General features: G+C 39.1%; 1 protein-coding gene across 4 annotated transcripts in view; it reads left to right on the top strand.

The window, feature by feature from the left end:
* Positions 1–6,270: 6,270 nt before the first annotated feature.
* Positions 6,271–14,345, top strand: part of LSAMP (limbic system associated membrane protein) — a 657,783-nt gene continuing 649,708 nt past the window's right edge. Inside the window, exon 1 of one of the 4 annotated variants that reach the window (XM_057545177.1) lies at positions 6,271–6,884. In XM_057545177.1, the coding sequence (XP_057401160.1) occupies positions 6,730–6,884 (155 nt within the window). In that variant the 5' untranslated portion in view covers positions 6,271–6,729. The remainder of the gene's footprint in view (positions 6,885–14,345) is intronic. The other 3 variants (XM_057545178.1, XM_007181898.2, XM_007181899.3) reach the window with 3 other exon arrangements.

Raw genomic sequence — 14,345 nt, forward strand, 5'->3', positions numbered from 1 at the left:
ATTGCCTGCAAAATAAATAGAGATATTAGATATGTAAGAGAATATTTAGTAAAGTTTAGCAATTAAACAGTGTCTGCTCATCTTGTTAGGCACTTCTTAATCTGTAACAAAACACTTTCTTATACTGACTTTTTTAAAAAATTATTTATTTATTTATTTATTATTATTTTTTGGCTGTGTTGGGTCTTCGTTTCTGTGCAAGGGCTTTCTCTAGTTGCGGTGAGCGGGGGCCACTCTTCATCACGGTGCGCAGGCCTCTCACTGTCGCGGCCTCTCTTGTTGTGGAGCACAGGCTCCAGACGCGCAGGCTCAGTAATTGTGGCTCACGGGACCAGCTGCTCCGCGGCATGTGGGATCTTCCCAGACCAGGGCTCGAACCCGTGTCCCCTGCATTGGCAGGCAGATTCTCAACCACTGCGCCACCAGGGAAGCCCATACTGACTCTTAATTAACATGTAATAACCATTTAAGGGTAAGCAAAGTTTATACCTGAAGAAAAGCACCAACTGGGACACAGTTTTTATTTGTTTATTTTTTCTCACTAGCTGGTAAAATGACAGTCGACTTGGCATTCTGTCAGGTCTTACTGGATGGATGAGCAGCAGTTTCCTGCAAGGGAACACCAGAACTGAACTAGTACAGTGAGAGAGAGTGTTGGTATGTGGAAAACATCGATCACTTGTGACAGAACATAGCCTCTTTGGGGAGGGTCTTCTCATCATGAGCGATACGAGGTAACTCAATCTTCTCTCCATTCCTGTTGCTCCCCCCGCCAGCCCAAGCCAGTTGTCACTGGATGACTAAGATTTCCTTCTCTTTGTCTCCTTGCTTCCACTACTGTCCTTCTACAGTCCTTCCTCCATATGGTATTCAGAGCTATCTTTCTAAAATGTAAATCAGATCGTCAATCCCTTGCTTAAAATCTTTTACTGACCAATCAAGTCACTAGAATAAAAACCTAAATTTCTTACCCTGGGATCTCTTCATTATGATCCCTCCCCAGTGTCTAATCTCACCTGCTTTTTCCAGCTATCCCCATAACATACCCACAGACCACATGCGCCAAGTTTATTGCTCTCGTTTTGATCCCTGGTGTATGACACACCCATTCCTGCTTCAGGGCCTTTGCACATGCCATTTCTTTTATCTGCAAAGGTCCTTTTGCTGATTTTGCATGGCTGCCTCTTTAAATTTCAGACCATATGTTCCCCTCACCACACCTCCAGGCCATTTTCTCTCTATCCCACGTATTTTTCTCCATGGCATTTACTCTCCAAAATAACGTTAATATGTATCTACTTGTTTAGCATCTATCTCTGCATCAAGATTGTAAGTTCTGTGAAAACAGAGTCTTGGTCTGTCTTGATTCACTACCATATCAGTAAAAGTGTACTGAGTGAATGAATGAATCATAAACTTAGTGGGCATATCAGTATATGGAATTGCACATCTGCCTCCACTCCTCCTCATTTTTCCTTGGCCTATTTTCTGATTGTAGGAATCCAAGTCATTACAGCAACCACAAATAGAGGATATAATCGCCTGATTACCTGCTTGTACTCACATCTTGCTATACTGAAGGTGCTGCTACCGCCATCTTTCCAGATGTTGCAGTGCTCTTCCCATATGTGAAGGCTAGATCAAAAAGAGCAGATGCAGCATTACTTGGCAACTGCCACCTCCTTGTACATGGTGGCAGAGTGGGCAGTCTAGAAAAGAGGAAGGTCCAAGGGCTAGCGAGTACGTGTCTATGAGATAATGGCATATCTATGAGAGTAAGTTTGTTGCTGGGGGAGGACCCAAGCAGCTGCTCAAGAATCTCAAAGACCTTGTTAAAACTTGGGCAAACCCAAGCATTGATACATACCAAAACAGAATGAGTACAAAAAGAAGCAGAAGACCAATATGATAACAATGAACTACAAAGGCATGAACTAAAAGCAAACCATGTAAGAGTGATTTTTAATTGTTCAGAGTATGGATTAAATGCTTTACATCACTGAGGGTTCTATAGTTAAAGATTTGAACAATATTTAACTGACTTGAAGCTGATTGATTTTGTTAGGCAGTGAGATGCATGCGAATGAAGCTATTGTATTCAAAGGAGCTGAGTTCCAAAGGAAATTCACACAAGATAATACCATGCTTATGAGCATAAACCGACATACTTGAATATTGCTAAATTATGATGAAATCATTGAGAATGTCATAGCAGGAATCCTAAGGAGAAGTATTAACAATTATGCATTTCTAGTTCATATGGAAATGCTAATTCCACTTATGTGAGTAAAGTACAGGCATGGCGTTATTATGATTAAGACCGTACAACTGTAGAAATGTAGAGTGGTATATTAATAATATGATAGACATGTTTAGCATAAAATGCAACCAATGTAGCTAAATTAGTTGTACATTCCAGGCTGCATCTGGATTTCCTGTGAGCCTATTACCTTACAAAGCTAAACAGAAGAATAAACCTTTCATGCTTCTTAGGGTGCTCAGACGTTAGCCAGTTTTTGTTTTTGCTGCAGCATTTGTCCCTGGAGAGTGCCAGAATCTTCTAAAGCCTTTTTTAGAAAGGCACTATGTTATTTTAAAGTAGTAGTTAAGATCATCTTACTTGGGTGATGATGGCTGTTTCATATGGCTAACAGCCATACTTGCCTCACAAATAACCTGAAAGAATGTTCATTTTTGCCAGCCCTTTTGGAAGAACGTATATAAAATAGCTTGTATAAATTTCAGTAACACCTATTTGTCTCCTACTCGACATTTCTTAGGAAAGCAAGCAGAGGAATTAATATTGGAGTAGATTTGGTGGAGTGACCATTAGGATGAGATCAATATATATAGACTATTGGATTTGTTAGAATGTATTAGATCTCAGTGAGAGATCACAGAGGAGAGAAAACCAGAAGGGGTCCATGAGGGAGTGAAAAGGGAAAAGACTCTGAGAGAACATAAAGTTGAAACAAAAGTTTATAGTATACCCACAAGTTGATTTATTATTGTGTAAATGATGAGATTAACCACTTGAGTGGGCTTGGACACTCAATCATTCTTCTGTTCTTATATTCATCAATTATAGAGTGCTCCCGCTAAGCCAAGGGTTGGGTTAGAAAGTGGTACTGAAGTGCCATCTGGACATAAATGATAAATATTAAATAACTTACACAATAAACTTCATGATTTTGAAATTGTTCAGAAATTCAATCTGAATTATCCAATGATCTAAATTAGAGAATTTTAAAAATGTTGTCTTTTAAAAAAATATTTATTTATTTAGGTTGCACTGGGTCTTAGTTGTGGCATGCGGGAATCTTTCAGCTGGTGGCATGCGAACTCTTAGTTGTGGCATGCAGGTGGGATATAGTTTCCTAACCAGGGATCGAACCCGGGGCCCCTGCATTGGAAGTGTGGAGTCTTACCCCCTGGACCACCATGGAGGTCCCTAAAAATTTTGTCTTCTTTTTTGTGTTTTACTTCCAGCGCACACAGTAAGTCAGTTTAGTTCAATAAAAGTTGCCAGGAAATGGACTTTATCTAATGAAATTATTAAAAAGAAAAAAAATTTTAATTGCATTATGTGATCTTTTCTATATAAATATGTACTTATGATTTTATCCTCTTGAGTAAGTTAGGCATTGGTCTATTACAATTCTGATTATAATCCTGATTAACTTTATACATCCTTTTCTCAGAGTGATTATGAAGACAAACTCCAGATCTGATTGATTTGCTACAGATTTCACATTCCTATTACTTTGGTGTGAATTATTTTGTACACCAGTATGTTAAACTTTATGCTTTGTCCTAGGACCAGACAAGTCCTACAGGTAACTTGAGATTACAGGTGTAGGCAGTAGTCAACAACCATGTCTAGGCATCTACCGCAAACAGTATGCTACCTCCCCACCATACTTTCTCCTTGCCCTGGAAAAACCTCCTTCTTTCTTCATTCAAAGTATAGTCCACTGATGCAAGAGAATTTTCATACCCTTGATATATCTAATCCTTCCCTTCAGTATCTAGTTCTCCTTGCAGGATCATGTCATTCACCTGCCATCATCAATGGAAACAGATGTTCTAGTAGCCCCGGTCCTTTGGTCTTTCTTCCTCCTAACATGGGACAAACACCACCCACCCAAAGAAATGTTATATTTAAACCTTTGTCTAAGCCAACCCTTCATCTCTAAAAGCTCAGAAGAATCCTGCCAGGGATTGTGATGCTTGTTGGCAGCAGTGGGTGGGGATGGGTGCTCTTTTCCTTGCACTCTTGGCATAGAGTTATGTAATCCTTCCATCTCCATTTGGCACTCGAAGCTCATTTTCCCATTGATACTGGTAACCACAGGATTATGTGTTTTGCTGTTCAACCAGCACTTGACTTAACCATTTTTTTTCCTTGGCAAAATGGGTCCCAAGTTTTAAACAGCTCAGTTACAAATTAGTGGTAGAACATCATTGGTTTATTATCTGGGACTCTTTATTAGCCTCAATATAAAACAACTTGATTTATATAAATTTAATGCGTAGTACAAACAAAATTAATTGAACTCCACCAATTTTGAATTTGTGACAATTTGGATTCCAATCCTTCAAGTTCTTTTCTTAAAAAACAAAAGGTCTTCCTTCCTTTCCTCACATAATCTGTAAGAGTGAATCTACCTTTTAAGTTGATAAAACGTAGCAGATAAACGCTTTGAATATTCTGGTGCGGGCAAGGTAGGTGTCAGCACAGTAAAAGCCTCCTTAGGCTTGTACTCTGGTGGAGTTTGATAAGGATTCCTAAACATATGCCTTTTTTTCAAATGCCCTTGGCTAATCATTTGTGTAAATAAGAGGGGTGAGCATAATATGTGAGTGTGTGTATGTGTATTTGTGCATTTACTTGTATGGACATGGAATATTTAGGGAAAGATGTATAAGAACCTGGAAATATTTGCTACCGCCAAATAGGAGAAATGGGTTGCCTAAAGACAGGGATAGGAAAGATAACTACAATTCACTCTACAGCATTCTGTATCACTTGATTTTTGCACCATGTGAATGCCTTAACTATTCCAATAAATAAAATTAAAGGAAACAAAAAGTTTTGGGTTGGTCCATTCCCATCTTTTATGCTCAGCATGGGTTCTGAGGGAGATGTCTAATAGTTTGGGGCTCTCACATGAGTGACTAACACTGTAGGCCCCTGATGGCCCTTATCACTTGGATTGACTCATGGAGTAGAAGGAATGACAAATGATGGTAACCTGTCTTCCATTCACTGGAGTGCTGTATGCAGCCTTAGTGTCACCCTGTAAGTGACAAGCTTTCTGATATATGAATCTTCTTCCTTGCATATGGACATTTTGAGAAGCAAGTGTCAATAAAAATTTGGGAAGCAACAGCAACGTGCCATTGAAACAATAATCCTTAATGCCATTCCTCATGTGTGGGACTGAGTAAGGGTTTCCTGGAGAGTGAAGTTGATTTAGGGATCAGGGATCAGCTGCTGAGGCTGGCACTTGGAAAAGACAAACCAAGCATTCACACTCCAGACCACTCAATACCAGCATTGTGTCCAATCCATCTTTCATAAGGGGGCTCCAAGAGGGGGAGGGGATGAAGGAAGGAGAGAAAATAAACCTTATTAATCCTGTGAAAGAGAGAGGAAAGAATGAACAAGATGTGGGTATGAAAAGACAGTTGGAGGAATATTTAGTTTTGAAATCGACTTTGGCTTTTAATCTTAGACTCCACTGTCAAGTTTCTTCTGTTTTGCATTCCTCATCCCATCTTTCAGCACTGGTCCCCCTCCACCCCTCAAGGCTTTCCTGGCCTTCTCTGTTTCACTCCCTCCATCTGTCAAGGTTTGCCTTCTCTTGGCGTTCTCTTCTTTTCTCCCTTTTCCTTCTTTCTCACTCTTTGCTTCTCCCTCCCTGGACTCTTTCTCCTGTTCTTTTATAGCTTGAGTCCCTCTCCTTTTCCCCTTTCTCTTGTACGGTACCTCCAAGCTCCATTCCCTCTTCTTAAGTAAATCAGCCAGGCCTCAGATGGAGCTGTTGTCCTGACAACCTAGAGGCGCATCAGGCTTTCACTGAGGCTGGCGGCTGCTGAAGGGGGCAGTTGTGGAAAGCGAGGGGCCACGCTGAGGGGAGGGCAGAGGGGATGACTCGGAGGGGCTGTTGGAATCCGCGGGGGGGCGGGGGAGGTGCCAAGCGGAGGGAGGGAGGGAGGGACTGCAGGGAGAAACAGGAAGGGGAGGAGGGGGAGGGAGACTCTGGGCTGCTGCCGCTGCTGTGTGGGTTTCTTTACACTCGCTGGCAGGCTGGGTGCCGGTTCCCTCGCCCACCGGGAAAGTGGGTTACGGAGGCAAGAGGCTCAGCTCAGACGCTGGCAAAGGAGCATCCAGCCACAGAGAGACCAGAAAACACCTTCTCTTTGGCCGCCTTCTCTTCATCTTTTCTAGAGGGTTTTATATTTTGTACTCTCTCCTTTCAAATTTTGTTTCTTTGACTTTTCCCCACCTCTGCTCGGGTTTTTGAGGGCTTTGTTGAGTCTTAGAGGCAAAAGAGACTGAGCGAGGGAAAGAGAGACGCAAAGTGGAAAGGACCACAAATTGGCAAAGCCCGTTACGCCTTTGCCGTGGATGAAAGCCCTCCGTTTGTAAAGCCCTCTCGGCGAGCAGCGGTCACACGCACATCCTCCAGAGCAGCCCGCGACCCGCACCTCGGCGTGGCCACCATGGTCGCCAGAGTTCAGCCTGATCGGAAACAGTTGCCGCTGGTCCTACTGAGATTGCTCTGCCTTCTTCCCACAGGACTGCCCGTTCGCAGCGTGGATTTTAACCGAGGCACCGACAACATCACCGTGAGGCAGGGGGACACGGCCATCCTCAGGTAGGGCTTTCGGGCAACTTTTCTGTGGCGCTTAAGAGTGTGTGTGTGTGTTCTGCTTGAACTCCAGCCCCTGATGCTGCAGGCTTGTGGTGTGTGTGTGTGTGCGCGCGCCTTTTACAGACTGGTCGAGGTATCTGCCAACAAATTTCAAGGGGATTCTGGTCCCTGTCAAGGATCAGCAGGGTTGGTTAAATGTTGTTTAGTTCCTAGGATCTTGTTTCTCTTGCCGAGAACGTCTGATTTCATCTATGGTATTAGTGACATTTGGGCAGTATTTTTTTCTTTTGTGATTGCAGATGCTTTGTACTTTAGAGTTTTGTTGGGGTTCCTTAACTGAGAAAGAAGAGTTGTTGAATTATGGCTCTCAGAGAGTGGTACACAGTATTGCATTCTCCGTGGTGTATGTGTGTATGTACGTGTGGATACGTACAAAAAGGCTCTCGCTCTGCCCCAGCAATAGTTTGGATAGGAGACTTTCGGTAAGGATCTTCTAATTGACATGGAGGGCAATCAATCAATCTTAGAACTTTGGTTGATTACTGAGCCTTTTCTGGAATGTGGATAGAAATCAACACAAGAATGAACAGAAGGGAAAAAAAAACAAAAAGAACTTGCCAAATTGCTAATACTTAAGAATAAGAGTGTTAAGCACAGAGGTTAGGAAAGAATTAACCTGGCATTGAATGGATATTTCAAATTGATTATTGACCTCAACGTGTTATCTCTATGCAGCTCTGCCAAACTCTGAAATATAATTTGGGACTGAAATTTGGAAAGGGAAGAGTCCCAAGTCCTTGGAGTTTGACCCCTATAAGGGACAGTGAGCTGGAGAAACTCAGATGGAACCTAGCCATAATTCTGTTTCTAAAGAGCTCCTAGCCTGTTTTCCTGTGTTTCTTTTCTCTCTTTCCCCTCTCCATCCACTGCATATACTCCTTGTCCTTTTTTATAGCTTTCCTTGAATTTCTATCAGACACTAAAAATAAATAAATAAATAAATAAATGAATAATGAAAGAAAATGTTCTCCTTGGAGATCTTTTAAAATCTCATTTCATCCAAATAAAATGACCTAGTGTCAGTCTGTCTAGCTGGCTAATATTGTTTGTTGTGGCAATAAAAAGCAGTATCTGATAGAAAAGAAGCATCTAATCTGTGTGCAAGGAGCTGATAGTGCATAAACCCTGGGGCATCGGGGAGCAGTTCTATAGCAGAGCTGCCTACAGCAGCAAAGTTTTCTTTCCTTTTCTCAGAAATAAATTTGGTTGGCTGTCACAGTGTCCTGCTTTGGGATCTCTTGCCTTGTTAGAGAGGGATGTGTGGGTTGTGTGTTGTGGTGTGTGTATGTTGCTGCGGAGTATAAAAACTAAGAAAATCCTAATGTGTAAGTGCTCCTGTCTTCATTTCCTGAGCATTGCATGATTATGAATCCCAAAGATCCTACTATCCAAAGCATATTTTCCCTTCTAGCGCTCTCCAGCCCTGTGAAACCTTCATGTGTGATTTATCCACATGGAGTAATAAGATTTATAGAGTAATTTGTCTGTTTGCAAAGGGATTTGGACATGGTGCAGAAAATATTTTCGCAAACACATAAGCATGCCATATCAACTGCTAGCATTCATATTCCCTAACATCATTAACCCTTTACAAGTGAAGCACTCTATATAAATTTATGCTGTTCTTAGAAAGATTTGTTGTCATTGATTATAAGAATGAATATGGGAAAAGTGAATACTCTGGGTGTATGAGTTTTTATGTTAATGTCCATGAACTTTGTAAGGTCTTTCTAAGTCAGCATCACCTATATCTTAAGCTATAGTTATCAAAGAGTTAGATAAGCATGTAAATGTTAATTTAGAAGAAAGAAGGTATTCTTATATTTTCGTACATTGTATGCATACAACTCTATGTCTATGAGAGGCAGTCTTACTACATAAATATCTATATATATGATATATACGTGCTTCTGTGTGTCTATGGCTCAAAAGAAATGGAGTTTTTAAGCATTACACTTTAGTAGACATTGCAGTATGGAAATGGGGTGGGTAGTGAGCACAGAGAATAAATATAGAAGCAATTGTTCCCTGGGAAAGAGAAGATAGACAAACAGAGCATGCAGAGAAGTCACCTGTGAGAGTCCATTGCTTTCCCAGACCTCACCTAATGTGCCCTCTTTTTTATTTCCTTTGCCTTGGACAAGGCTTTATTTCTGGGTTGGTGGAGCTCTATCGGAAGTAACTATGGAGAGAGTTCCCTTTGTTTTCATAGCTGACCTTCTTCTCAATCTCTTTAACTGAGTTCAGTAAGCTTTGTGGGTCAGTTTGCTGGTGAAGATTGGCACTCTTGCTTTCTGTTTACAAGTCTAGCCTGGGAAAAGCCTTGCTTCCACTTTATTTTTGACATTTTACTGGGAGCATGAGCTTCCAGGGGAGGAGAGGAAGGAGAACTTGATTCGTTGGAAGACACAGTAGATGTTTGGCACTGAGAAAGTGAAATGGCAAGGGGAAAAAAAATCCTGTCTCAGTGAGTCTGTGGCCCTGAATGATCTGAAATGGCAACAGGAAAGAAGGGAGGTTTGTAATTCTGGTGGTTCAGTGACAGGAGCTTGGCTGACTGTCCCCAAAACATTTACCTTTACTGCCTTACTTCCATGAAACAAGTGTTTTGTGGGGGGAACTGATACTTACTTTTGTATAATTATGATCTTCGATGTAAATGTGCATCTTGATAGGACAGTATATACTAGTCTTGGGGTCTTGCTCTGTGATTTCTATCTTTTGGAAAAAAGAAAAGAAAGACTCTAGAATGAAGGTGATAAAACTAGGTGGAAAGAAAGATAATCTCATGTATACCAACCTAACCCTGTTGTTTCCCAGAAGGGATTCTAGATCTTTATGAGCACCTTTATGAGATCCTTTAAGAGTTAAAGGAAACCACAGTACCATCTTCCATCTCAAAGGCAAAGGATCAAAGTGTGATTTACAGACCAGTGGCAGCAGCAGCAGCGCCTGGAGTGCCTTCCTAAATCCTACTGAACCAGAATCTTCATTTCCATTTGTTTGCACAGTAAAGTATGAGACACAGTTACCCACAGGACTTTACTTGTGCGGAAGTCTCAGTTGCTTTTCTGAACGGAGCCCACCTGCCTCACTGCCACCCCCCCACAAGTGTAGGAGTTCATCAATTACTGGATAAGTTTCTAGCACTGGTCCTTCCAACCCTCTATCCTTGTACCCAGGCTCCCATAGGGATTCACTTCCTGGTTAATCTTGACAGCTTGAAACCATGTAACTCTTTTGATAAATTAAGGGAAAAGTGAAAATAGTGTTCCAATCTGACCTTTAAAATTTCATTTTTCATAGTCCCACTAACTATATTTTCAATATTAGCAGCATACGTCTGGAAAGATCATTATAAAATAATTAATCCCAATATATCTGCTCATAAGGTAACTCTAAAAATTACATATACCTGCATATCTGGACATATTGCATAACTGCATATGTGGTAAAATCAGAGGGTCCACACTAGTGTTGTGACTTTAAATATTTAAAATTGGGGGCATTGAAATTGCATTTATTTCACAATTCTGACCCTATTTGATGTTTTCAGATATTATAATACCTTTTATGGTGATAACATTTTTCCTATTTAAATATAAATGTACCTAATAAGTGTTAGGTATAAGAAACTAAGTACCTAAGTTTAAAATAGTTAAATTTTTAGTTTTTCAAAATCTTTGGTCTTTTATTTCCTTGTTTGTTTCTACAGTAGGAGAAAAAGCGAAAGCATTAAAAAGATGTGATTATTTGACAGTAAAATGTAAAAATTTTGTGCAACTTTTAAGAGAAAAATGGCTTCTCTTCTTTAAAGCATCTGGCACGCCTACATTCACAAAGAAACTGTCAACAATCAAACAAACTCCTGACACAGTATGTGATTTTTCTACCACTTATAATTATTCATTATTTGAAAACAAACTTTATGGGCATGGGTCTATAGGGAGAGTTTGAGACAATTATGAAGTTTTCTTTTTCTGTAGCTAACTCACTAAAGGTAATCAAAATTTATAGGTTATTACTGATACTTTAAGGACTGTTCATTGCCCATTAAGTCCTTTATCAAATATACTTGGTAAATAATGGAGTAAAGTGTACTATATCTTGTCTAAGAATATGGCAGATTATATACATTTTTAAAAGGATGTTTATGCACTTATGTCACTTGCTGTTCATTTATGTCCTGAGGAACACAGCAGACAAATCTCATGTGACAAATACAAACTGTGGTAATTTGTGTTTCTATAAGTATGAAATACATACATACAGCACATGTTAAGGTGATTGTTCTAGGTAATTTGACTTTGAATGAATTATTTTTAGAATTGTGGAGTGAACAACCAAAAATGACTGACTCATCCACTAAATCAGTTGGTGAGGGTTAAACATTTGTGTTTCTTGAGGCTGGTTCCACATAACAGCAAACTCAGGCAGAAGAAGGATTAGTGCATTTTGCTGTAGTCTTTGGGAGCTCCAAGTACAAATGTCTGTGACTCACCTGGTAGGAGGTTGCCTGAATGTGTGCTGGTCCCCCTCACTGTCATCACCTGAGCCCAAGAGAGCCTGCCCTTTCAGGCCACAGCTTTTGGCCATTGGCCCTGTTCTCCTTTGCATATCCTGCCTGTTACTTTGTACAACTCAGAAGAGCTAGGCTCTAATTTTGGATCTATCCTTGAATGCTACATGACTTTGAGAATGTCTCTTAAATGTTTTGAACTTCAGTTTCATTTAAAAAATGATGAAATTACCTATTTTAGTTACTCTATGGGATTGTTTTAAAGAGCCCACAAGAGGTTAAAGTAGTTCACTTTGGTGAATTATAAACTGCTACACAAAGCATAAAGTGTTAGTGGTTTTTCAACTACATGTAGCCAGTTGTTTAGACTTTAGGGAGCTCTTTTTTTTTAGACCAGAGTTTCTCAAACTTGAAGGTGTATCCATATTACCTTGAGTGCTCATGAAAACGAAGATTACCTGGCCCCCACCTTCAGAGTTTCTGATTCAGTTCTCTGGTAGGGGCTGAAGTCTACATTTGTGACAAGTTCTCAGATGATGCTGATGCTGCAGCACCGGGCCACAGTTTGAGAACCACCGACTCTTGCTGCTACAAGTGTGTTCTGTAGATGAGCATCTTCAGTATCATATAGTCACTTGCTAAATTCCAAAATCTCAGGGCCTATTCCAGACCTACAAAATCAGAATCTGCATTTTAACAAGATCCCAAGTGATTCATAAGCACATTAAAGTTGGAGAAATACTGCTGTAGAGAGTTCACAACCATGGCTGCATGTTACACTCTACTGGAGGCCTTTTAAAAAACAATGAAGCCACATATTCCCTACTCTCAGAAATTCTGATTGAATTAGTTTGGGGTGGGGCTTGGACATAGGTATTTAAAAAACAATTCTGATATGTACATCGAGTTGAGAACTGCTGCTTTACTGGTTGAAAAATCTCTTTTACAAACCATGTTCAGGGCAGCACTTACTAGATGTGTAGTAAAAAATTATAGTCATGTGTGTGGTTTGGGAAATATTTCAACAACAAAGATATGCAAATTCAATTGAGAGAGAGGAAAGAGATCATCATAGATCCATTTCTTTACCACACAATCTCATCCCTACAATGTCATGGAAAATGGAGTGGATGTTAAAATAATCCATATTATTTTAATGTGGTTCCAATTTACATAATATCTCTTGAAATAGCATTAAAGCTTGACTTTTTAAATCCTATTGTCTTGTGTTCACTCTTTCATTTATGTTAGGCAAGACACAAAAGATACAAAACAGTTTTAGAATTTCTTTTTAATGGGAGAAAAGAGACTATATTTAGTCAAGGAAAATGTCTTTGGTCTTATTCAAACAGGCTTACTTCTTTGTACTTATGTTGTCATATTTGCCACAAATATGATTTACAAAATATTAGCTAGATGTTTATAGAATTCATTTCAACTCTACATGGTGATCAGTCTACATGAAACTAATAGACAAGTGTTTATGTCAAAGATAAAGGATTTTTATCAAGGATATAAGTTCAGAATGTTCAACAAGTAGAGTCATCCCATAGTATCTGTGGGAGATTGGTTCCAAGACCCCCCTCGATACCAAAATCTGCAGATGCTCAAGTCCCTTGTATAAAATGGCATAGTATTCCCATATAACATATGCACATGCTCTAGTATACTTTAAATCATCTCTAGATTACTTATAATACTTAATATAATGTAAATGCTATGTAAATAGTTGTAAATAAAATGTAAATGCTATGTAAATAGTTGCCAGCGCTCTGGCAAATTCAAGCTTTGCTTTTTGGAACTTTCTGGAATTTTTCTTCCAAATATTTTCAATCTGCAGTTGGTTTGAATCTGTGGATGCAGAATCCATGGATACAGAGGGCGACTGTAGTCAGAAGACCAAGATCTAAACATCTTGAAATAGTCTGATCTATTAAATGAGTAAAACTGACAGTTACTTGGCCTACTATGCAAGCTATTTTTATGATCAAATGAGATACTATGTATCAAAGTGTTCTGTAAACTATAAAATGATATAAAATGTAAGCTCTTAATAAGATTATTATCATTATATTCACAGTAGGAAATAACTTTTATAAAATTAGAAAACAGTAAAATAAGCTTTTTATTTTTATTTCTATGGTTAAGTTTGGCCATTTAGTCTAAGATGGCCATTTCTTTTCAAGTCCTTTAAAGTCATATGTATCCTATAGTTGAGTTTGTTATCAGGAGTGCAGGATGAGTGAACACATTTTTATAGTCACCTGTAATCAAAACATAATCTCAAGTTAATGAGTGATTAACCTTCACTGAAGAAAACACTTTGCTTCAGAATTTGTTAATTACTATAGGGTAGATTTGTAGAAATTTAGAATAGGAAAGTCCTTGGAGATTAGGCAGTCTATCATCTCACTTTAAAGAGATGTAACTGAGAAGAGAAAAATTTAGTTGGTTGTCTAAAGATTCAAGTGATCATTTGAGAACTAGATTCATGTCTCCTATTTCTCATTTCAGAGATCTTTATTCCAAATAAAGAGCTGAAAATTATCTTCTTGGTTTTCATGTTATAACATGATATGCCTTTTTTTATTTAATTGTAAGCTATTTTTAAAATTTCTTCCTCATGCTTTTATGTTTCCAAATTTTCTATGATGAATAAATATTATTTTTAAAGCAAAGAAAGGAAAGAAAATGAAATATGAGTTAGCCAGTGGTCAATAAATATCTACTGATCATCTACTCAATGTCAGGCACTGCGTCAATGACATTCAATGCAATAGGACTCTCTTCCTGAAACTTTTTTTTTTTTTTTAACATCTTTATTGGAGTATAATTGCTTTACAATGGTATGTTAGTTTCTGCTTTATAACAAAGTGAATCAGCTA

Source organism: Balaenoptera acutorostrata, chromosome 4, assembly GCF_949987535.1.
Source record: "Balaenoptera acutorostrata chromosome 4, mBalAcu1.1, whole genome shotgun sequence".
Classification (NCBI taxonomy): domain Eukaryota; kingdom Metazoa; phylum Chordata; class Mammalia; order Artiodactyla; family Balaenopteridae; genus Balaenoptera; species Balaenoptera acutorostrata.